This window comes from Hyla sarda, chromosome 7, assembly GCF_029499605.1.
Source record: "Hyla sarda isolate aHylSar1 chromosome 7, aHylSar1.hap1, whole genome shotgun sequence".
NCBI classification, from domain to species: Eukaryota; Metazoa; Chordata; class Amphibia; order Anura; family Hylidae; genus Hyla; species Hyla sarda.
This window is the reverse complement of record NC_079195.1, coordinates 106,347,145-106,372,337: the sequence shown is the minus strand read 5'-3', so window position 1 is coordinate 106,372,337 and position 25,193 is coordinate 106,347,145. Positions and strand designations below refer to the sequence as shown.

At 43.9% G+C, this 25,193-nt stretch overlaps 1 protein-coding gene and 1 pseudogene across 3 annotated transcripts in view; both read right to left on the bottom strand.

Moving 5' to 3' along the window:
- The window catches only part of HELLS (helicase, lymphoid specific), a 56,173-nt gene that overhangs the window by 14,080 nt on the left and 16,900 nt on the right, over positions 1–25,193 (bottom strand). For all 3 annotated transcript variants that reach the window (XM_056530326.1, XM_056530327.1, XM_056530325.1), the window contains 15 exons: positions 21,539–21,575; positions 21,096–21,151; positions 20,943–20,984; positions 20,637–20,861; positions 19,301–19,483; positions 17,735–17,878; positions 17,470–17,666; positions 14,891–14,987; positions 14,023–14,184; positions 8,674–8,816; positions 8,447–8,585; positions 7,392–7,475; positions 7,089–7,208; positions 816–932; positions 220–379 (listed from right to left, as the gene is read on the bottom strand). In XM_056530326.1, coding sequence (XP_056386301.1) covers positions 220–379; positions 816–932; positions 7,089–7,208; positions 7,392–7,475; positions 8,447–8,585; positions 8,674–8,816; positions 14,023–14,184; positions 14,891–14,987; positions 17,470–17,666; positions 17,735–17,878; positions 19,301–19,483; positions 20,637–20,861; positions 20,943–20,984; positions 21,096–21,151; positions 21,539–21,575 — 1,906 coding nt within the window. The remainder of the gene's footprint in view (positions 1–219; positions 380–815; positions 933–7,088; positions 7,209–7,391; positions 7,476–8,446; positions 8,586–8,673; positions 8,817–14,022; positions 14,185–14,890; positions 14,988–17,469; positions 17,667–17,734; positions 17,879–19,300; positions 19,484–20,636; positions 20,862–20,942; positions 20,985–21,095; positions 21,152–21,538; positions 21,576–25,193) is intronic.
- On the bottom strand, positions 16,439–16,616 carry LOC130283720 (U2 spliceosomal RNA; annotated as a pseudogene).

Sequence of the window (25,193 nt, the reverse complement as noted above, 5' to 3'; positions counted from 1 at the left end):
CTGATTGTGCTATCAATTAATCAGTGACTTCTGAGGCTGTGTTCACACAATGCAGCTAATTAAAGATACAACTATTCGAGTTTGATAGTTTTGACAGTACCAAAACTGCAGTTAATTTTGTTTCACAGCAAAACATGCAATTGTTACCACAATCTCAGTCATTTGCAGCATTAACACGTGCTAGTCAGTCATGATACAGCTAATTTAATGTGTACATACTTCTGTGAATCACCAGTTTTTCTAGTTTTCTTTTCGCAGCAGCCCTTTCCACAATTTTCTGGTCAATTGTGTTAGCTGTCACTAGACGGTAGACAACTACTGGCCTTGTTTGACCAATCCGGTGACATCTGTCCTGAGCCTGAAGATCTGCTTGTGGATTCTAGAGATAGAAAAGTTAAACCGAGTGAAGAGATTTAAGATTGGTACTCCCAACCCCATCTCTAACATTTGGCACAGTCACAGGATATGCCACAACTGCAAATCCCACCTCTGGGATCTGCACTCCTCTCTAGGAGGACCCTACCATGCTAGTTATAATTGCCTGGCTTCTGCAAGCCTCACAAATCACAGTAACGTCTGTGTAAAACAGTACTTGGCCAACAGCATAGCAACTGAACTACAACCAGCTGGATGCTGAAGACACTGGATGCATTGCCAAGGCATGAGTATCATTTATTTTTATTATTGATGCTTGAAAATTTTCTGCAGGAAAAAAAGGTGTAAGTCCACAGTTTGTAGTAAACCTAATTTTCATTTGCAGCTGTATTGTTGACTGTAGTATGCAATGTGGCATTTTAATGAAACTGAATATTTACCCAATCACTGTCATAAATGATAACTGTATCTGCTGCTGTTAAATTGATCCCCAGGCCTCCAGCACGTGTGCTAACCAGGAAAATAAAAGCATCAGGGTCCGTGTTAAATTCTCTCATCTGCAAAATAAAATATACAAATTAGCTGCTGTTCTCAATAATGACAAGGAAGGAGATTTATCAAGCTCTGTAGATTTTTTTGAGTAAAAATGTACTTGCGCACGTGCGACTTTTCTATACATGCTTTGACTTTGATTTTTGCTTATTCCAAAGCACATTTCTGAAATCTGCTCACGTAGTTTTATTTTATTTTTTTACATTTTTTTAACTTTGCAGTGGTCATGTATTTCTCAAATGCGATATTCACTATTTAACCCCTTAAAGGGGTACTCCGGGGAAAACCTTTTTTTCATTTAAATCAACTGGTGGCAGAAAGTTAAACATATTTGTAAATTACTTCTATTAAAATCTTAATCCTTCCAGTACTTAGCTGCTGAATGCTACAGAGGAAATTCCTTTTTTGGAACACTGATGACATCACGAGCACAGTGCTCTCTGCTGACCTCTGTCCATTTTAGCAACCATGCATAGCAGATGAATGCTAAGGGCAGCATGGTGGCTCAGTGGTTAGCACTGCTGCCTTACAGTGCTGGGGATTTGGGTTCAAATCCCACTAAGGACAACAATAAATAAAGTGTTATAATAACGTCAGCAGAGAGAACTGTGCTCGTTATGTCATCAGAGCATTCCAAAAAGAAAATAACTTCCTCTGTAGTATTCAGCAGCTAATAAGTACAGGATTAATATTTTTTAATAGAAGTAATTTACATATGTTTAACTTTCTGCCACCAGTTGATTTAAAAGAAAAAAGGTTTTCATTGGAGTACCCCTTTAAGGACCAGGGGTTTCTGTTTTTGCATTTTCTTTTTTCCTCCTTGCCTTTAAAAAAATCATAACTCAATTTTGCACCTAAAAATCCATATGATGGTATATTTTTTGCACCACCAATTCTACTTTGTAATGAAGTCCGTCATTTTGCCCAAAAATCTACGGCGAAACGGAAAAAAAAAATTCATTGAGACAAAATTGGAAAAAAAATTCCATTTTGTAACTTTTGGGGGCTTCCATTTCTACGTAGTACATTTTTCGGTTAAAAAACTATTCTGTATGTCCATACGATTAAAATGATACCCTACTTATATAGGTTTGATTTTGTCGTACTTTTGGAAAAAATCATAACTCCATGCAGTAAAATTAATACGTTTAAAATTGTCATATTCTGACCCCTATAACTCATTTTTCCACGTATGGGGCGGTATGAGGACTAATTTTTTGCACCGTGATCTGAAGTTTTTAGCGGTACCATTTTTGCATTGATAGGACTTAGCTTTTTATTCATTTTTCATGATATAAAAAGTGGCCCCGCGTTATAGATCGGGAGCGGACTCCTGACGTAACGTTACGTCATTGGTCCTGAACAGGTTAAGAAAAAAAAGTTGCATCTCCATTTAAAAGTCGCATGTGTATTCCAGGTCAAACCTGGCGTACACAGAGTGCATACGTCTGCAAAAAAGGACATTAACACCCACTTTAACCACTGTTCTTGTTCTGCACCATGAAAAAGCTACTACATTAAATGTTAATTATAGAAAAATATACCCGCCTCCAGGCCCTGATCTAATCAGTTTTAGTTTCAGAGCAATAGGAGAGGACCGACAGGTCAAAGACGACCCAAACTGTCCGAGAACCAGAAGAAAAAAAAAAAAAAAAACACAACTGAACACACCCTCGGACAGAGAACCAAAGAAAACCCCCAAAAAGGGTGGGAGCCGTGTCCCCCAATGGATCCTCCGAGAGATTTTACGGTAAGTAAATAAATACCTCCTTTTCTCTATCGGCTCCATTTGGGGGGGGGGGGGGGGGGGGGACGACAGACCGTGGGACGTACCAAAGCCGTCCCTTGGGTGGGCAGATAAGCAGTCAGGCAGACGGCTGTTCCACTGCCGCCTGCAACACTTTACGGCCCAGACTAGCATCAGCCGATGCGAAGATATGAACCCGGTAGAACCTAGAGAAAGCGTGCAAAGACGACCAGGTAGCCGCCTTGCAAATCTGCAAGGCCGAGGCTCTATTCTGGAGAGCCCAGGATGCCCCAACAGAACGGGTAGAATGAGCCACAACTCTGAAGGGGGGAATCTTCCTTTACAGCGATAGGCTTCCGAAAAGGCAGACCGAATCCACGGAGAAATGGTGGCCTTGGAAGCAGGTTGTCCCTTACGACGACATTCCGTGAGGACGCAAAAGGAATCACACTGACGAAACGAAGTAGTAATAGAGAGATAGGACCTAACAGCCCGAACCACATCTAGTTAGTGGAGTAAATGCTCCTTAGGATGAGAAGGAGCGGGACAAAAAGACGGGAGGACAATGTCCTCATTGAGATGAAAAGCCAAAAACCAACCAAAAAAGGAAGGATCTGGCCGGAAAACAACCTTGTCCTGGTGGACCACCAGAAACAGAATGGCAGGAGAGAGCCACCAATTCAGACACCCTCCGGATGGAGGTGATAGCAACAAAAAACGCCACCTTCCAAGAAAAGAGGCACAGAGACACCTCTAAGGGGCTTAAAGGGTGCACCCTGGAGGGCACTCAGAACCAGATTCAAGTCCCAAGGGGGAGAGGGTGACCAGTAAGGAGGGACAGCATGCGCCACTCCTTGAAGGAAGGTTCGGAAATGAGAATTCGAAGCCAGAGGACGCTGGAAAAGAAAAAAGGCCGAAACCTGACCCTCAAGGGAACAGAGACAACACCAGTTCCAAACCAGACTGCAAAAAGGAGAGAAGACGGGGAACCGAGAAAGTCACAGGAGACAGGACCTGAGCTTCACACCAGTGAAAATAAGACCGCCAAGTATGGTGGTAAATTTTCTTGTCCCGCGAAGGCGCCTGCTCAGACCCCCTTGCTGGGGCCAAGGGTCTGAAAGGACCAGGACTTCCTTTGGGATGTGGAGCACGCCTTCTTGAGGCAACAAGGAACTCTTACCCCCCTGTCGCCTCAGAGATAATCTCGTCAAGGCGCTTGCCAAAAAGACAGCCACCCGTAAAAGGAAGTTCAGTGAGAGGCCTTTTGGAAGCGGCTTCCGCATTCCAAGCTTTAAGCCACATAGAATGGCAGCTAAGTGACCCACAGCAAAAGCAGAACGGGCTGACTGCATGGAAGCTGTGCACAGAAATTCCCCAGCTTTAGAGCATTGGAGAGCCAGAGCAGACAGATCCTCTGGGGGGGATCCCGCTAGGATACCCTGACGGAGATTTAGGCACCACTTCGATAGGGCCTTGCAAGCCCATGTCGAGGCGAAGATGGGAAGAAGCCAAGAGCCAGCTGCTTCAGAGGCAAACTTCGCTAAGGACTCCACCTTCTTGTCCGTGGAATCCTTGAAGGCAGCTGCATCTGCCAGTGGCAGTGTTGTAGCCTTAGAGATTTGGGAGATAGGTGGTTTCCCCTCCTTCAGTGGATCCACCATAGTGACAAGATCCTTGTCAAATGGATAACGTTCTTGAAGTCTTTATTCCAGGGAACCTCTTGTCTGGATGTTTCCATGCAGATTCCAGAATGGCGTCAAAGTCCGTGTGAGAGCTGAAGCTTTGAGGTGCTGGCTTAGCACGATGAAAGGATACTTCAGGAGTTACATCCGAAGATCCTGGGTCCTCTTAAGTGAAAGGTGTCTTATGGCTGCGACCAATGAGTTCACCGTTTCAACTGAACCCGAGTGGTGCTCTGAATCAGATGCCGATTCGGAAACCTCGTCAGCCAGATCACCAGGAGAATGTGAACGAGTGGAGGCAGTCCTGGAGGGTGGTAACCCTGACCTGGTAAGCGGCTCTAGCGTGGCAGAGCGGCGACTCCGAGAATGTCCTCTGGAGGAGCGACGTTAGTGACCAGAAGACCGGGGGGGAAGAGTCGGACGTGAGCAGGCGGCCCAAAAACCGGCAGCGGCTGCCGGAGAAAACAAAAGTAGGCGGGCGCTCAGAGCGCCCGGCCAGAACGAGCGCCGCGGCTGTCAGCCGCATATAAGGTGCTGCATTCATAGCCACACAGTGAAGCAGTAAAAACACATTCACACAGAATGCATGCCCCCCAAGATGCCACTGCTCGCCCCAGAATAAAAAAAAAAGTCAAGCCCCAGTATATGCCAGCCCCATAAACCTGAAAAGGTGGCCCAAAAACTGAGGGTCTCCAGAGGTTGCAAGTCCAATCCTAAGGGAGAAAAGGGAAATTTACTTACCTCAGTCAGAATAACTTACCTAATGGAGTCTTCCATGAAGTCTTCAGTCAGCTTTTTGTCACCTGCATCACGCCTAGCTGCTATGCGCAAGCGAGGCGAGCAGGCGAATAGGGGGACCATTAGGTACCAACGCTGACGGGGGGGGGGGGTGAACAGCGCATATACGCACTGTCTGTGCCCACTTACTTGCAATGGGGAAACAGGGAACTGGAGTCCCCACCTGAAAGAAAAAGGAATAAAAACCTAACAAGTCCCTAACTAGGAAAACAATAGATCAGAAGACCTGGTCTGGAGAATTCCAGACCATGTCCACCTCCTGCAAGACATTAAGCTAAAACTGATTAGCTCAGGGCCTGGAGGCGGGTATATCCTGCTGGGAGGAGCCCACTTATTACCATAGTGTCACACCTCCTAGAGACAGCAGCATACACCCACGGTCTGTGTCCCCCAATAGAGCAGATAGAGAAACAACAAATGTGTGGCACTAAATTTTTTTATTTTTAAAGTAAAAACATCCATAGTGATACAGCTTCATTCACATTTTGGGGTGGGCAACGTACCATGCCATCACCATCTTTTCGTAGCTTCACTATTCACTATGCCTGTTGGTGCTGTGCCATCTTCCTTCCTGACAAACTCCGGCCTCAGCGCAACGACGCAAGACTCCGCGCCCCCCCCCCCCCCCCCCAATGTCAAAATGCGGACTCAAAAATAAAAAAAAGCCTCCAGAGTACAGATATTCATGCGCGACATAGTAGGTTTTTAATGTTTTTCATTTCTGAGGATGGTGGATGGATTGTTGCGGGATAGTTGGAGTGCAGCCATTTAGTGCCAGGCAGGCCAGTCAGGGTGTCACACGATGCAGTAGTGCCATTGTGCTTCTGGTGAGAATTTGGTTGGAATAGAAGTGGGAGGCCCTTTGAGTTTACAAAGCGCCCCCCCCCCCATGGTGCAAGAACAGTGGACCCCCACGTGACCCCCATTTTGGAAACTGCACCACTCAAAAAATAATTTTTTACACTAACATGCTGGTGTAGACCCCAACTTTTCTTTTTCATAAGGGGTAAAAGTAGAAAAAGACTCCAAAATATTTAACGCTATTTCTCCTGAGTACCCCCATATGTGGCCCTAAACTGTTTCCTTGACATACTAAAGGGCTCTGAAGTGAGTCAGCGCCATGCGCATTTGAGCCCTGAATTGGGGATTTGGATCTGCCACAAAAATACCCTACAGCAGTGTTTCCCAAAAGGGACTACAAGACTAAGGCAGATAGACAGGTGAACTGCGTGGGTAGAGTTGAGACTCCCAGACGATAGTGTAGGATGCGGTGGTGCAAAGTCCAGTAGCGTATATAATAGAAAGAAAGGGACTGCACTCCCCATCCATACAACATTTTATTGATAGATGTCTGGCATATTGAGCTGGTACAGAGGTGGAGACGGGGGGAGCTTTTTTTTTTTTACACTTTGAGGGTGAAATCGGGAAAAATGGGACAATTTACGTTATTGGGGAGGGGTTTTTTAAAATTTTTCACTTTACTTTTATTTTTACACTTTAGTAGTCCCCATAGGGGACTATTTATAGCAATCATTTGATTGCTAATACTGTTCAGTGCTACGCATAGGACATAGCACTGATCAGTATTATCGGTCATCTTCTGCTCTGCTCGATCGCAGACCAGAGCAGAAGACCTGTGGAAGGAAGCGGAGGCAGGTGAGGGGACCTCCAGCTGCCATGCTGGATGATCGGATTGCTATGGCAGTGCTGTGGGCGATCCGATCATGCAATGTACCGCGATGCTGCAGATGCCCTGGTCTGTATTGATCACAGCATCTGAGGGGGTTAATGGCGGACATCCGATGCTCGCGGTTATGCATAGGACGTAAATGTTCATCTTTGTGCGTTAAGTACCAGCTCCCCAGGACGTACATTTATGTCCTGCGTCGTTAAGGGGTTAAATATTGGAAATAGAACTAGATTTTAAATCTTACATTTTCCTCTCGTTCTGAATAGGACATTGATCCATCCAACCTGCAAAACTTAAACTTTTTGTAGTAGCAGTAGTCCATTAATATATCCAACATCATGGTTAGCTGTGAAAACATCAAGACCTAAGAAGAGAAAAAATAAAAATAAAGGTAGTAGAATTAGCTGGCTAGAAAATTGATTCAGTATTCCTGACCAGACTGCATTAGTATTTCTTATCAGTAGCAATTCAAATTTTGAAGCTATGTTACAGATATTTACCAATACTTGTGTTAAACCGCCTAAAAGGGTACTAAGTTTTTTTTTACCTTGTGTCCCCTTTTCTTCATCTCTGGCAGCATACGATCCAAGATCAAAAATTTTCCTGAACTGTTTATCAATTCTTGATCTATCTAGAGTAAAGTGAAGGAAAATAAAAAAAAAGTCAAACCCACATTGTTAAATAGCAATACACCACTGTTAGAGTATCCTTTATTATACCCTATTCAGATGTATAAATAGATGTAATAGAAGAAAAATGTCTTCAGCAGCAACTGGCTGCCCAGTGAAAGTGATGGGGAGTGGGACAATCCAAAGAGAAATCTCTACCCACACTGTTTAGATGACAGATTTAGGCTGTGTTCACACTTACCAGTAGTTTTCTATAATTGTGGCAAAAATTGTGCCATTTTACTTGAATTGTATACAAAAAAATTGCAGTGTATGGACACAACTAGAGGAGCGAACTTGCAGTTAGATTAGATTCATCACAAACTTCTTGGCTCGGCAGCTGCTGACTTTAGCCTGCATAAATTAGTTAAGCTTTCAGGTGAGACTTTAGAGAGTCTTCTAGAACTGTATCCCCCTTTTCCAGCCCACCGGAGCACCTGAAAGCAGAACTAATTTATGCAGGCTAAAGACAGCAACTGCCGAGCCGAGAAGTTCGTGACGAATCGAATCAGTAAGTTCGCTCATCTCTAGACACAACCTTAACGTGCATAAAACTCATGAGGTTTAATTTTACTTAGCATTGAGTAAGTGAGCAACTGAATGAATGGAGAAATTGGTGAATGTAACCGACATGGAATCTGTTAACGATCACTGAATTCTAAAAGGCATTACAAGTGTTAACGCACATGACAATCTACAGTTTGGCTGACTGTTCCCTGACAACCTTTCCTCTATGGAGGAAAGGTGTATGTTGTAGCCAGACAGCTCTGGTGCTGGCTAACCCCTACCAAAGTAGGGTTGGGTTTTAAAAATGTAAACACCTCTACACTGGCATCTGTTGGGGAAGAGTTAGAAGTCCACCATACACCTCAGACAGTACAGATGGTATGGGCAACAAAAGCAACACTTCTCTTCAAGTAAACAAAAAGCCTACCTTAAACTCTTGAGTCAGTGGATCAAGAGGATATTCAATCAAATAAGGATGGTTACAGCACTTTCGCAGCAGCATCATGATGTTTCTCATTTTGAGGTTAACCTCTGCATCCAGTGGCACAGCCAAATCTAGTGCAGTTCTGGGGGTAAAGGAGAACATTAGTCGTTAATCTAAGAGGCAATAAGGACCCCCAAGTACAGGGAGAGCGAGTTTCAACAGAAGCATACCTTTCTTTTTCTACTTTTTCTGGCTCCTTTAGCATGGCATCTATGAGCTGTTCAATCTCATCTCGAGTTTTTCGTTCATCGTAATTTATTACTTTACGGCTTTTCCTTCTTCCTCTTCCTTCAGAAATTATGATTTCAGAAGACTAAATACAATAAATTATGCCAGAAAAGCAGTGTTATCTTGAGAGAAAACTTATTCAACACTTGTAACTTTTTAACCATAAAAAAGGAGACGTGACATGTATACGTGGCTGTGCCTTATGCAGAGGTACAATGAATAAAGATGGTCGCTGGAGAACTGCTTACTGGGTACTGAATTAAAAACATTAGGTATCGCCACCTGTGGAACGGTCAGATCTATAAAAGGAGATTTTTATGCTTACCGTAAAATCTCTCGAAGGATCCATTGGGGGACACAGACCGTGGGTATATGGTGCTGTCTCTAGGAGGTTCGACACTATGGCAACAAGAAAAGTTGGCTCCTCCCAGCAGGGTATACCCGCCCACATGCACCTGAGGTAATCAGTTTTAGTCCCAGAGCAATAGGAGAAGACCGACAGGTCAAGAGAAAAAAACAAACTGTCCGAGCAACCAGAAGGAGATAACTGAACACACCCTCGGACAGATAATTGAAATAGGACCACCAGAAAAAGGGGTGGGAGCTGTGTCCTACAATGGATTTTTCGAGAAAGATTTTACGGTAAGCATAAAAATCTCCTCTATCGGCGCCATTGGGGACAGACCGCGGGACGTACCAAAGCCGTCCCTTGGGTGGGTAAGGAAATCAGTCAGGTGGACAGCTGGACCACCGCCACCTGCAACGCCTTACGGCCCAGAGGAGCATCAGCTGATGCAAAAGGTATGAATCTGGTAAGACATTGTGAAAGTGCAAAGACGACCACGTGGACGCTTTACAGAACCGCAAGGCTGAAGCCACGTAGCAGAGTGCCCAGGATGCCCCGAAAAACGGGTGGAATGAGCTGAAGGGTGGGATCTTCCCCTTGCAGCAGTAAGCTTCCGAAATAAACCGGATCCACTGAAAAATGGTGGCCGTAGAAGCAGGTTGTCCTGAACGACGACTTTCCAGGAAAAAAAAAAAGTCACTGCCAAAAGAAAAAAGGTGACAGATCAGTCCGAACAGCCCTCACCACAAAAAGTTTCTGGGGCAAACGCTCCCTGGTATGAGAAAGGGCCGGACAAAAAATAAAAAATAAAAAGGAAAAAAGGACGGCAGGACGATGTCCTCATTGAGATGAAAAAGTCGAAACCATCTCAAGCAAGAAGGACGAACCTGGACGGAAAACAACCAGGAAAGGAGAATGGCAGGAGAGAGCTGCCAGCTCTGACCCCCTCCAAACAGAGGAAGAGCAATAAGGAAACGCCACTTTCCAGGGAAGGAGGCGAAGAGGAATGTCCCTGAGAGATTCAAAAGGAAAGCCTAAGACCAAGAGCAAGTCCCAAAGGGGACCTATAAGGAGGGGCAGCGTGTGCCACTCCCAAAAGCCGGTCTGGACATGAGAATTGAACGCCAGAGGGCGTTTAAAAAGAATGGAAAAGGCCGAACTTTGACCCTTAAGGGAGCAGAGAGCCAACCCTTGGGCCAGCCCGACTGCAAAAGGGAGAAGGGTCAGGAAGGAAAACCATGACCTGAGAAATAAAAGGGGCTAAGGCCCATACCAACAAAAATAAGACCACCAGGTATGGTGGCAAATCTTTGCAGAGGAAGGCTTGAGAGCCCTCAGCATGGTGCGAACCACTTGGGAAGAGAAGCCGCGGGTCCTTAGAACCGCAGTCTCAACCGCAACGCTGTCAAAAGCGGAGACTGTAAATTGGGGTAGCACAGGGAACCTGATAGGGGTCTGGACGAGAGGGAAAGCGCAGCGGTAAGCCGTTCAGGGGCCTGACCGCGACGACGTACCACACCCGCCGGGGCCAGTCTGGACCAAAAGAATGGCAGGAACGCCCTCTGCTGTGAGTTTCCTCAGGACCCTTGGAATGAGAGGACGGGGAGGAAACAGAAGGTAGGGCAAAGCCCGACCAAGAGAGGAAGGCATCAGTAGTGGCGGTACGCGCAGAGGTCCATGCCTGGAATGTCCCAGAGGTTGCAAGTCACTGCAGACTCCTCCAAATGTAGGGACCACTTGCCTTGGTCGGCTGAGGACCGGCGGAGAAAGACCACTTCCCAGTTGAGTATGCCCGGAAAGAAAGTTGCTGAGATGGCCGGAAACCTGAGTTACGCCCAAAAGGGAATTTCCCAAAGCATCAAGTAAAGATAGATATGCCTTAGTCCCAACATGTTGATGGGGAGAAGGGCTTCTCGGGGGACCAAGGCCCTAGACTGGCCGGTCCTTGAAAACACCTCCCCAGCCCGACAGACTGGCAGGAAGGAGCACCCCTGAAAAAAACAGGGGAAAACGAAACCACCATAGCAGGAACCGACAAGACTGTCGAGATAGAACGATCTGGCAGTCGTGAGACAATGGAGACCTGTCCCATCGGAAGAGAATCGCCAATAGAAGAGGTAGGTGATGAAACTGGGCGAATGGCATGGCCTCCACGGCTGCCACCAACTGACCCAGGACATCCATGCAAAAGCTAATGGAAACTGGAGCAGGGTGCCGAAGTCGGACTCCTGGAAGTTGAGAGCCACAATAGAAAAGACAGTCCGGAACTACAAGGCAGCGGTACCGCTGACTGGGAAATATTGGGATGTGGAGGCAGGCATCCTTGATTCCCACCAAGGAAGAAAAAACTCCCCTTGACCCATGGACGCCAGCGCCGAACAGAGAGACTCCATTCAGAATGAGAAAGCAGAAGATGCTGGGTGAGATGATTGAGAACCAAGATTGGGCGAACAAAAACGACTTACTTGGGGACCACAAAGGTTGGAATAAATGCCTCGAAAAACATTCCCCTGAAGGAACAAGGACAATAACTCCCTGGATGAAAGGGAACTGGAGTGTGTCCCGAACTGCCTTAGCTAGAGAGGGGGATGGGGGACCGGGAAGGAAAAAGCAATCCCATGGAAGGGAGGCAAATTCAACCCTGTATTCATTGACTACCACATCCCTGACCCAGGATTCCTGAACGGGCATCCCAGAAGGGCAAGAGGCGACCCACCATCCGAGAAAAGTCAGCGGGTGGGGGAGACCCTTCAGGCCGAGGTGCCTTATGGGGCAGCAAAACGTCCGGAATGGTTAGCAGACCTCCGGGAGAGACTGGTCAGGAAAGAAGGAGCCCTCTTCCCGTAAAGGCGCCTGGCTGGACCCTTGTTGGTACCAAGGGTACACAAGACCGGAACGAGGAGGACTTCCGATAGAAAGTGGTTCTCCGAGCCTTATCCAGAGGCAATAAGGAGCTCTTTCCGCCCGTTGCCTCACTTCTTGAAGGCGGAGACCGCTTTCCAGGCTTTAAGCACATGGATCGACGGAGGGCTACCAGGTAATCTGTGACAAAGGCAGTACAGCGGCCATGCATGGAAGCAGAACACAAAAAACTCCAGCTAAGGAGAATTTGAGAGCTAACTAGGAACCTGCAGTCCCAAAAACAAATTTAGCAAAGTCTCCACTATCTTGTCCGCTGGATCCTTGAAGGCAGCCGCATCAGCCAACGGCAGGGTAGTCACCTTGGAAAGGCGGGAGACCAGTGGATCCACAGTTGGAGAGGAGGACCACAGAGCAATGAGGTCTTTAGTGAAGGGATACCACACTTTAACCTTCTTGTCAGGGTGCCACCAGGTGGATTCCAGCAGGGTGTCAAATTCTGCATGAGAGCTGAAAGTCTTGGGTGCCGGACAGCACCAAAAAAAAGAGACTTTAGATGGGTCCTTTAGATGGGATGTGCCTCTTATGGCCGAAACCAATGAGTATACCACATCAGGCATATCCCTGCGGTCCTCAAAGTCTGAGGCCGAATCAGAAACCTCATCCACAAGTTCTCCAGGAGAATGGGATAGAGGTGAAGCAGCCCCGGACCTTAATGGCGCCCGCAAAGGCATATGCACCGCGGGAAAAGGGAGAGTGGGCAGGACTTCCTGTCGGCAGCTGCGCTGCCAAAAAGTAAAGAACAGCCAGGTCCTTAAAAAGGCACCCGATCCTGGCCCCGAGCACATATGCGAAGCATATGTGCCTGCGGGGAAAGGGAGGGAGCTGGTGGGACTTCCTGCCGGCAGCCACGCTGCCGAGATGAAGTGAAGCCCCAACCTTAATGGCGCCCGCTCCCAGCCCCGAGCACATATGCGCTGCCGAAGTGAAAGAACGGGCGCAATGAAGAGCCGCGGCTGTCTTCAGCAGTCACGTTACAGTCAAACACCATACACACATGTCCAGTGAAATACCAGACACTGCTCAGATATAATAAAAATTCCCCCGTAAAGTCTCCTGGCCAGCCCCAACAGTCCACATATAGAAGTGGGCCAGAAACTAGGGGTCTCCAGAGGTTGAAAGTCCGCTCCTGTGAAAAATACAAGGGGGAAAAATGCTCCTTAGTCAGAACTTACCTCTTGAAGTCTTCCTATGAAGTCTTCAGCCAGCATTATCACCTGCAGCAAGCCAAGCTCATAGCGAGGCAAACAGGGAGGTAGGGGGACCCGGACCCATGAGGTACAACCCCAAGTGCTGACCGTTAGCGAGAGGGGGTTAACAGTACATCCAAGATGCCTGCCACCTCTTGCAATGGGGGAAACAGTGAACGCCAAGTTCCTTAGTCCCCACCTGAAAACCGGAAAGAAAAAGGAATAAAATAAAGCCAACATTCCCTAACTAGGGGAAAGAAAAAAAAAAAAAAAAAAATAGGAGACCTGGTCTGTAGAGAACTCCAGACTGTCTACCTCCTTAGACAAAAAAAAAAAAATGGATTACCTCAGGTGCATGTGGGCGGGTATACCCTGCTGGGAGGAGACTACTTTTCTTGTTGCCAGTGTTGAACCTCCTAGAGACAGCAGCATATACCCACGGTATGTCCCCAATGGAGCAGATATAAAATATATTTTTCTCTGTGTGCGACGAACGGCATAAACATAGAATATACGTCCAAAATGGCAGATAAAAAGTGACTCACAAGTCATATGCAAAAGTGGTATGTTATACAGATCAAAATTTTTTTTTAGCCCTTTAAGCACCATACATTTTATGGTAAAAAAAAAAAGCTGTAATTACTAAAAATATTAGCCCTTATACAGGTCTGTGGATTAAACAGTTATGGTTCTGGGCCCTGATGTCAATATTAGGAATGAAGAGTATTGCAGCCAGGGACCACACAGTTTGTCAACCAAGGCACCAGTGGAGCGCAGAATGCAAGTACATCGGGTTTTTGAAATCTATATAAACAAAAAAAAAAACACTTCAATACCTTATCCTTTCCAAGCATTTTCTCAATTGTCCGGTTTACTATGGCTGTGTAAAAAGTCTCTTGTTTTTTTGTTAGCGGTGCATAGACTACAACCTCTCTCTTTGGAGGAACTTCTAATGCTACATCGGATTTCAGTCTTCTCAACAGAAAAGGTGTAAGAATCTATTTAAAAAGAAAAAAAGTTTGAAACACGTTGGATAGTTTGCAGTTTGAAAAAAATACATTTTCTTGCCAAAGTGTTATCCAAGAATAGAAGAGCAGAACTAAGTTTTTCAGTAGGTGGTATGGGGTACTAAGCTCAATTAACCTCAATATAACAGAGCTGCAATACCACACACCCCCTGAGGACTGGTGTGATGTGGTTTCTGGAAGAAAAACGCTTTTTCTAACCCTAGACAATGGCCAGCATTTATCATTGTAGGTGTAAGTGAAGCATTTTTCTACACTTGTAATGTGTAGGAGCACCATATTTATTAAATGGTCACGGCATTTGATAAATTTTGTGCAGGTCACATTTTCAAAAATTTCTCTCTTCACATACATCAATAACCTAAGCCAAGTCTGGACTGGTTTAGTTTTAGAGACTTTTGGTGGCTTTGTGCCTTTTTGTGACAAGGTGCAAAAAAAAAAAAAATTAAAAACAAAAAAAAAAACTGTTCATAAAACCCTTCTATGTCATGTGTATTGCCAAAGTCTGGATTGCAACTCAAAACCAACAGAAATGTATAAACCAAAAGGCACAAACCCTGCTTTTGCTTTTTGCGCCTTTTGTAGACAAAATTGTCTGAAGACAATGATAAATGTTGGCCAATGCATTTAAGTGTTACTGACTTAATGCTTTATATAATTTACTTTATTATAAATTTACCTGGTGCAACATATGTAAAATGTTCTGTTCTCTTTCCTTGGCCACAAGGTCTTCAGCATTCTGTGTAATACCAGTAATATCAAACCAGGACTCAAAACTAAAAAAAAATTAAAAAAATATTAAAAAAAGTTACTTGAGTACTTTTAGTAGCTAACTAGGAATAAAACTTTATAGGTTATCCCATATGCAGTGAATTACAGATTTCCCCAATTGGCATCACTGTAAAAACTATGGACATTAGTTTAAAAATCCCATGTACAGATTTTGCTGCATTTGAAATTTCAATTTGGGGTGAGTAGGTCCCGCACTACTGTCTACATTCCTACCCACACGATTGCCCTTCTCAATTCTGACCTGAAATTGTTCTCCAAGGTCCTAGCTGTTCAACTTTGTTCTTTCCTTCCCACCCTTATCCATAAGAATCAGGTCTGATTTATACCTTGCTGTCAGGGTGGTGTTAATGTCTGAACAGGCCTTAGTCCTTAGTTTGGACTCGGAAAAGGCCTTTGTTGGGTTGGCCATTTTTTGCCACCCTTCGGAAGTTCGGTATCCCCCCGACAGTGTTCCTATAGCACTGCGGGGTCTTTACTCCTCTCACACCATTTCCCTTAAGCTCCCTCATGCTTCTCCCCCTTTTCAATGGTACTCGGCAGGGCAGTCTGTTATCCCACTTAATCTTTGCACTTTATTGAACCCCCTGCTGCCATGATCGGGGGGGGGGGGGGGGGATTGCCCTCTGTAATAGGGAATTCAAGATTTGCTTTTTTGCAGATGATCTTACCCTTTCTAATCATTTGCATTCTCTCCCTAATCTCTATAGGGTGCTTCACACTTATGGGGTAGTCTCTGGCTATCAGCTCAATTTATCTAAAACTGAGGCTTTACCCCTGAACCTACCTATATCTACTCTTTTGCACGCTAATTACTCTTTCCAAAAGGATAGGGGATAAGATGTCTGATTGCGGGGGACCCCAGGGATCTCTGCAGCACCCCTGTTATTACTGCACAGAGCAAACTCTGCAATACAGGGGCCGGAGCATTGTGACATCACAGCCTGCCCCCTCAATACAAGACTATGGCAGGGGGAGTGGTGGCAGTCATGCCCCCTCCCATAGACTTGGATTAAGGGGCAGGCTGTGACTTCACAAGGGGCAGGGTCGTGACATCACAATGCTATGGCCCCTGTACCAGCAGTCATTACGCACAGAGTTTGCTCTGTTCAGTAATCAGAGGGGTGCTGCAGCAGAGATCCCGGGGGTCCCCCACGATCAGACCTCTTATCCACTATGCTTTGGATAGGAGATAAGATGTCTACGGGCAGAGTACCCCATTAAGTCTGGATCACTGCCAAAATACCATACCCCAGTAAAATGACCTATCAGGTCACTACAGAAAACTGCCAGGGACAGAAATCATTGCTCAGAAAAACAGGGGCTAGGAACACACATTGCTGCAGACCACACTTATGTAGGCAAAGTTACTGTGCGAAGGTCAAGTGCTGCAAACACACGGACCAAGAACCTAGTTTGACAAATTGTAAAGACTTGAGGGAGATGCACTGTACCCGAAGATACTGCCATATTGGGTCAATGCACAGGGTGACGGAAGAAAGCGTTGAATCGGCTCCATTCCTCAAAAATCAATATATGGTCGCCAGATGGGTGACGCATCAGATTAAAAACTGAACAGATACACCTGATCTTAGCCGAAAAGGCCGAGAAGCAATCAGAATGCCTGCAAGGCAGGGGGTAGGCTAGTCAGGCAACCCCAGGCCACAGAACTGAACAGGGGGTCTGAGGGAGCTACTCCAAAACACTAAAGCGAGAGGAGCAGGAGAAGGGCCATAGAAAAACTATGCAACTGTAATAACCATGTGTGGGCACTAGAGGGGTCCTAACGAGACAAAAAAAAAAGTGCTTAAATTGTTTAGCCACTGGAGAGTGCAGATGAGATTCTCTTTTTTTTTTAAATCTTAAGACCGTGCAGCCCTCAGAGAAAGTGTACTGTGAAGACACCCCCCAGGTGCCACCAAAGTCTACAGAAAGAAGCTGGGGCTAAATTTATGGAGCACCCGCAGGCTGCCAGGAATTGCAGCGAGCTGGACAGACTTCCTGGCAGCTGTCCCAGAAACCAGGCTGGGGACTGAACAGGGTCTCTGCTGCACGATCGAGGCGCTGGCAGCTGGGGAAAAAGGAGCGCTGCAAAAACGTGTCTCCCCAACAGCCAGAGACCATGCCTGGTGTGGCCAGCCCTTCCCCATTGCTGCACTGCCTGACCACAGACCTGCTCCTATAGAGGGTCCAGTATGGAAAGGCCATGAAGCGTGCTTGGGATTGGTATTTAGCCGTTTGTACTTATGATTCTATGATGCCTCGTTATTGTATTATTGGTTTGTTTTCTGGCCCTCGGGGGCTTTCCGGTCCCTGGCGACATTGTTCTGCTATTTTGTACTTTGACTTTGTATTACAAAAAATGTATGTATGACTTTGTATTCCAAGTAATGTGGAAAACACAGCTCAGACCCAAAAAATTTAAGGCTAATGTTACAAGAGAGAATTTTATGAAGTTTGAGGGATTACCTTCTAAGATCATCAAAAACATCTGGTAAGAGGAAATTCAGAAGAGACCACAGTTCTGCTAAATTGTTCTGCAAAGGTGTCCCGGTGAGAAGCAGCTTGTTGTCTGACCTAAACTGCTTCAATTCTCTGATGAGGCGACAGTTCATATTTTTAATCCTATGTCCTTCATCTAAAATCATGTACTTCCAGGATCTATGCTGTAAGCAAAAAACACACATGAGAACACAGCCAAAAATATCAGAGAAAGATTTCCACATTACGTTACCTGTAAAATTTCACGATCTCTCATTGAAATCTCAAAAGAAGTAATGACAACAGGATAAGTTTGTAGATTTCCTTCACGTTTGTTTATTTTCTTTGCCAGCTCACGGCGTTCCGGGGCACTCCCATGATACAGAAGTACTGGAATCTGAAAAAGATAACGAATTTCCACTTTTAGACGATTACACCCAAGAATAGATTTACATCCTTAAATATTCTGTTAAATGCCTCAGTTACAGATTTTAAAGATGGTCACCAAAAATATATAGGATAAGAATAAGATTGCTGGAAAACTGCAATACCAAAACACCAAATCACAAACTTCAGCAATACACAATGAATGTACAAAAATTAGAAAGCTATTGGAATAGTACATAAAAATTCAGATTAAAAAAGCACAGTACACAGAACTGATAAAATACAGGAGGCATAGGCAACAAACACTGGAGAAAATAGATACAAGTGCCAATACATGGTGGTGTAAGGAATAAGTATATCATAATAGGTACATATCAACCCTACAAGATAGCAACCAAAACAGGCACAAAAAACAGTGTCAGTGTAGAGCCATATGCCACCTGCACTTACCCCAACGTACGTTTCGCGCTATTGCGGACGCCCCCCGACGAAGCGCAATAGCGCGAGACGTGCGTTGGGGTAAGTGCAGGTGGCATATGGCTCTACATTGATACACTTGTCTTTTTGTGCCAATTTTTTGGTTGCTATCTTTACTTGTAGGGTTGATAAGTACCTATGATATACTTATTCCTTTGCAGTTAAAAAACTTTTTGGAATATGCTTAAAAATCCAAAATTGCTGCTTTTTTGTAAAGTTTACCCTGTTCACTATAAGGGATCATTAACATTTTGATAATTAATGCACGCACCAATACTAAACGTTTTTTGGTGGGAAAAAGGGACCATTTAAATTATTGGGGAGGGGCTTTTACTGCAATCTTAGCACTGACCAGGCATAGCACTGGTCAGCCTTATCAGCAATCCACTTCTCTGGTCTGCTGGAAGGCAGACCAGGGAAGACGCTGGGAGGACAGACAAAGGTAGGCGAGGGGACCTCAAGCCACCATCTTGGATTATAGTATCCCCTCATCTGTGCCACTGGCGATCCGATCAAAGCATCTGAGGGGTTAATGGCAGACTGATCGCTGATGTCCACCATTACCTGCAGGGTTCCTGGCTGCTGATAGCTGAGACCTGCCGTGCATGATGCGAGCACCATTCCGGTGTTAGCTTCATGTATAGGACGTAAGTATGTCCTGGTAGGTCAAGTCCCAAGGACGTACATTTATGCCTGTTAAGGGGGTAAACAGGCATCACAATCACTGCACATAATTACGGAGATTAGGCATTTCGGAGTACTCCGTTTCAAAATTTTGTTGAGACACAGGTAACAGTCCACAGGATTGTTCCTGACAGCTGCTCTACGCACTGTCAGCATTAAGTGACAAATTGCTCCCTAGCAGTGTATAGGAAGAGGTACTTACACAGTAAATAAGATTATATACACACATGCAACTTAAGATGCTATAAAAGTTATGGTAAAATTAGATTACCTCAGGACAAAACCGTTTAAACTCAGACATCCAATTAGGTAGGGTGGATAGAGGGCCGCAAACAAAGAATGGCCCAGGAACACCTCTTTCTATCATCATGGCTATGGTGGCAATACACTGGACAGTTTTTCCTAGACCCATTTCGTCAGCCAATATGCCATTGATACCATTCTCCCAAAGCATCTATGGAGAAAAATTATATAGCATTAGGTCACAATTCAAATAAAATAAGTTTTAATTTGATGTGCACAACAGTATTCAGTACCTTCATTAACTTTTGAAACATGGGAGTTGGGGGGTTGTCTACACTCACGATTTACCTCCACAAGTGAGTACATTAAGCTAAGAGTACATCTACACAGGTGGGCTATAGAAAATTCCCAGAAGGAAAGACTAAACATGCTTTTAACCCCTTAAGGAAAGCCATTTTTTTGATTTTTGAATTTTGAACTAATTTATGCAGGCTAAAGTCAGCAAGAGCCAAGAAGTTCATGACGAATCGAATTAATGTAACTTCGCTCACCTCTAATTGTAACATGTAAAATGTGCATCACATCTCACCTAATGTTATAGTCGCTTGTTAATATAGAATACATAAAGTAGTGCATCCATCTATGCAAACAAAATGTGTATGTATGTGTGTATATATACATACACATATATACACACAAAATTGTAACTAGGAGACAAGTACCCAGTTCATGACCCCTCTCCTTAGTTGTGCTTTGGCTCTTGTGGGCCAGTTTTAATTGTCAATATCCTATGTAAACAAATGTGAAAGTTTATTTGTAATTGATATATTTTTGGTGTGCTATTATATCCGTGTAGCTTTTTCTCTATGGGATTAGTTGATTTTCTTCATTGAATAGCACCTAGTTGCATTATTGGATTGAGGCCACCCCCCCCCCCCCCCCATTTCTTTAGTTGTTTACTAATGGCTGAGACTAGGATCCTCTCACCAATCACTAGATTCATGGCTCAGTCCCAATTCAGAGACCGTCAGTTAGTGACTATGTTTTGCCCATTTCCCAAGCATATTAGTTTTAGCTGGGACTTAAAAGTGGTTTGCTTTTCAGTCTAAGACTGAGGAACGCACAGAAAACAACCCAACTGTAGACAGCACTAGCCGAGTAAGTTTGGGTCATTTGATTGTGATGAGAACTTGGTCCCAACAAAAGTTAATAGGAGCTACTGAAACAGTAGCACCACATTTTATGCTGTTGAAGTAATCCAGACAATAAATTGTAGCTAGTGGTGCTGCACAGCATGTACATTGCAGGGAGAAAAAAATAAAAATGGATCCCTTCTAGATTTGTAAAAATCAAGGTTAACATACCCTGAGCCACTCCATGCCTTCTATTTGGTACCACCGCATCACACCACCTGTGAAGTACTTTGGTTGCTGATAAGGGATTGGTTGACCATCTACTTTCCTGACAGGATCAAGCAGATATTTAGCATTCTGCCTTACAGCTTGGGACAGTCTATCTTTAATGACTGTATTGGAGTCTCCATTTTGCTCTAGTTCTTCTGCAGTTAGTTTTCTGGGAGAGATTTTCTCCTGTACATGGTTGGATAGATCAGTCAATAAAAAATTCACAGAAAGGAATCCAACAAGGTACTGGACAGAATGAATACATACCACAGATTCTTGCTTGCATTTTTTGGATGCAGAGATTATGTCCTAACAAAAAAAAAATTGGGCAAACACATTAGTTATATAACTACTTCTGTAGTAAGTCATTCCATTTTTACACTAGTATGTATATATGTATTAAAAAAAAACAATGCTTACCTCTCTGGACATAACATCTGAAATGCTATATGTTTCATCCCGTTGTCTTTTCTTTGCTAAAAATAAAATCAAATAAAAATTCAAAGTATAGGTGAAGTGCATATTTTCCATACATTTCTATATATGCATGTTACAGCATAGAACCTTAAGGCTATGTTCACAAGTCAGAATGTCTGCACGGAATATCTCCGTAGGACTCTGCTGCAGAATCTCCGTGAGGAATACCAACACTGAATTGCGCACGGAAATACTGCTGCGTGAACCTTAATCATGTAAATGGACTAATACTGCAGATAAGAGTCAGGGGCCTATTTACATTGGGAAATCTGAAAATCCTCCCTGCTTGATAGGATAATGCAGCACAATATTTTCTATTTCTGGCCTACTATATTTTCTTTAAAGATTCTATACAGTAATCTTGAAAATATTTTAAAAACGCTCACCTGCTTTGCCAGCTTTAGACGAAGTCTTTTTATCTCCCTGTAAAATGACATGTCGCTCTGATTAGCAAGCATTCCCCATTTTCATTTTTTCCCTTAAAGAGGTACTCCACTGGTGCAAGAAACAGATTTGTAAACTACTTCTATTAAAATATTAATCCTTCCAGTAATTAGCTGCTGTATGCTCTAAATTTCCTCTGTCTGACCATGCTCTCTGGACAGTTCATGACACGGACAGAGGTGTCAGCAGAGCAGTGGTCAGACAAAGGAAATTCCAAAAGAAAAAACGAACTTCATTTGGAGTATACAGCAGCTGATAAGTACTAGAAGGATTAAGATTTTTTTTTAATTAAGTAACTTTCAAATCTGTTTAGCTTTGTCAGTTGATTTAAAGGTTAAAGTTTTCCAGTGGAGTACCTCATTATTCAGGATATTTTATTCTATTTTCCACATAATAGCTTAAATATACAGGTGTCCCTGGACACGGTCAAAATGCTTATTTTAAAAACCTTTTTTGAACAACATTACTACATTTTATAACTTGTCATTTCTACCATTTGTGGTCCAATGTTACATGTGCTTTGCAAGAGCTGTGTGAATGATGCAGTAAGTCAAAAATTCCATCAATGTATCCTTATCCATTGTTGGAACCACTCGGAGTCCTTCCTCTAGCCTCTCCATTTGGTTTATTTGGTCTCAAAATTGTGAGCTCTAACCAAATTACATGTTCAAAGTCAAAGTTGAAGAAATATCATTAACTATAAGGACACTAGTTATAAACTAGTGTAAAGAGCTGGGAAACCTTGTCACTTAATCACATCCACTATAAGGGGTACCCCAGTGAAAAACATTTTAAACCAACTGGTGCCAGAAAGTTAAACAGATTTGTAATTTACTTCTATTAACCCCTTAATGACCAAGGACGTATAATTTACGTCCTTGGTCGGCTCCCGCGATATAACGTGGGGTCACACTGTGACCCCGTGTATTATCGGGTCGGTCCCGGCATGTAACAAACTGGGACCCAGGGCTAATAGCGTGCGGCAGCGGTGCTGTGTGCTATTAATCCTTTAGACGCGGTGTTCAAAGTTGAATGCCGCGTCTAAAACGAAAGTGAAAGCTGCCTAGTGTGGCTGATCGGGACCACTAGTGAAAATAGGGTGTCCCGATCAGCTGGGACACGAGCTGAGGTACTCTTACCTTCCTCCGGCGTGTCCCTTCGGTGATTGATTGCTCCAAGCCTGAGATGCAGGCTTGAGCAATCGACCGCTGAGAACACTGATCAATGCAAAGCTATGGCTTTACAGTGAACAGTGCTGGCCATCAGTGTATGAAGTGTTATTGCCCCCTATGGGACCTATAACACTGCAAAAAAAAAAAAAAAAAAGTGTAACATGTGTAAGTGTGATTTAACCCTTTCCCTAATAAAAGTCCAAATCACCCCTTTTCCCATAAATTTTTTTTTAAATAAAAACATATGGTATCGCCGTGTGCGTAAATGTCAACTATAAAAATATATCCTTGATTAAACTGCATGGTCAATGGCGTACATGCAAAAAAATTCCAGAGTCCAAAATGACGTATTTTGGTCACTTTTTAGATCATGAAAAATTGAATAAAAAGCGATCAAGAAGTCTGATCAACACAAAAATGGTACCGCTGCAAACTTCAGATCATGGTGCAAAAAATGAGCCCTCATATCTCCCCATACGTGGTAATATAAAAAAGTTATAAGGGTAAGATGATTACAATTTCAAACGTATAAATATTTCTGCATGTAGTTATGATTTTATGAACAACTACAAAATCAAACCTATATAAGTAGGGTATCATTTTAATTGTATGGACCTACAGAAGATAAGGTGTCATTTTTACTAAAAAATGTACTGCGTAGAAACGGAAGCCCAAGAGTTACAAAATGGTGTTCTCTTCAATTTTGTCGCACACAGTTTTTCCGTTTTTGCCATAGATTTTTGGGTAAAATGACTGATGTCACTGCAAAGTAGAATTGGTGGCGCAAAAAATAAGCCATAATATGGATTTTTAGGTGCAAAATTGAAAGGGTTATGATTTTTAAAAGGTGGAGGAGGAGAAAAAAAAAACAGAAAAAAGTGCAAAAACAGAAAAACCGTGGTCCTTAAGGGGTTAAGGACCAGGCCAATATTTTTGCATTCTTTTTCCTCCTTGCCTTCTAAAAATCATAACTTATATTTCCATACACAGACCCATATGAGAGCTTGTTTTTTTGAGTCACCAATTTTACTTTGTAAAGACCATTATTTTTACCATAAAATGTATAGCGCAGCTAAAAAGTTATTTGTGGGGGAAATTAAGAAACCCACAATTTAGTTAATTTTGGAAGGTTTTGTTTTCATGCTGTACACTACAGTAAAAATGACATGTGTTCTTTATTCTGTGGGTCAATATGATACCCATGTTATGCCTTTATAATTTTACCACTTAAAAAGTCAAACTATTTTAAACAAAATTAGTATGTTTGAAATTGCCTTATTTTGACCACCTAACTCATTTCTGTATACGGGGTCATATGAGGGCTCTTTTTTGCGCTATGATCTGTAGTTTTTTTAGCTGTACCACTTTTACTTATATTTTACATAACTTTTTGGGGAATAAAGTGTGACAAAAAGGAGATTTTTATGCTAAATGTAAAATCTCTCGAATGATCCATTGGGGGAAACAAGCCATGGGTATATGCTGCTGTCTCTAGGAGGCTTGACACTATGGCAACAGAAAAGTCAGCTCCTCCCAGCAGGGTATACCCGCCCACAGGCATCTGAGCTAATCAGTTTTAGTCCCAGAGCAATAGGAGAACACAGACAGGTCAAGAGGAAAAACCACGAACTGTCCAAGAAACCAGAAGAAAAAAGTAACTGAACACACCCTCGGACAGATAACTGAAATAGGAACACCAGAAAAAGGATGGGAGCTGTGTCCCCCAATGGATCCTTCAAGAAAGATTTTACAGTAAGCATAAAAATCTCCTTTTCTCCATCGGCTCCATTTGGGGACAGACCATGGGACGTACCAATGCCGTCCCTTGGGTGGGCAAGGAAATCAGTCAGGTGGACGGCTGGATCATTGCTACCTGCAACACCTTGCGGCCCAGACTAGCATCAGTTGATGCAAAGGCATGAATCTGGTAGAACCTAGTTAAAGTGTGCAAAGACGACCATGTGACCGCTTTACAGATCTGCGAGGCCGAAGCCTTGTTGCGGAAGGCCCAGGATGCCACGACAGAACAGGTGGGATCCTCCCCTTGCAGCGGTAAGCTTCCGAAATAACAGATTGGATCCACCGAGACATGGTGGCCTTAGAAGCAGGTTCCATAAGAACAAAAAACCATCAAGTTTGTGGAGCAAATGTTTCCTGGAATGAGAAGGGGCCGGACAAGAGTACGATGTCCTTATTGAGGTGAAAGGCTGAAACCACCTTAGGTAAGAAGGACAGACCTGGATGGGAAACAACTGTCCTGGTGTACAACCAGGAAGGGAGAACAGCAGGAGAGTGCTGCCAGCTCTGATACTCTCCTAATAGAGGTAATAGCAATAAGGAATGCCACCTTCCAGGAAAGGAGGCGAAGAGCAATGTCCCTTAGAGGTTCAAAAAGGAGCACCTTGCAGGGCACCTAAGACCAAAT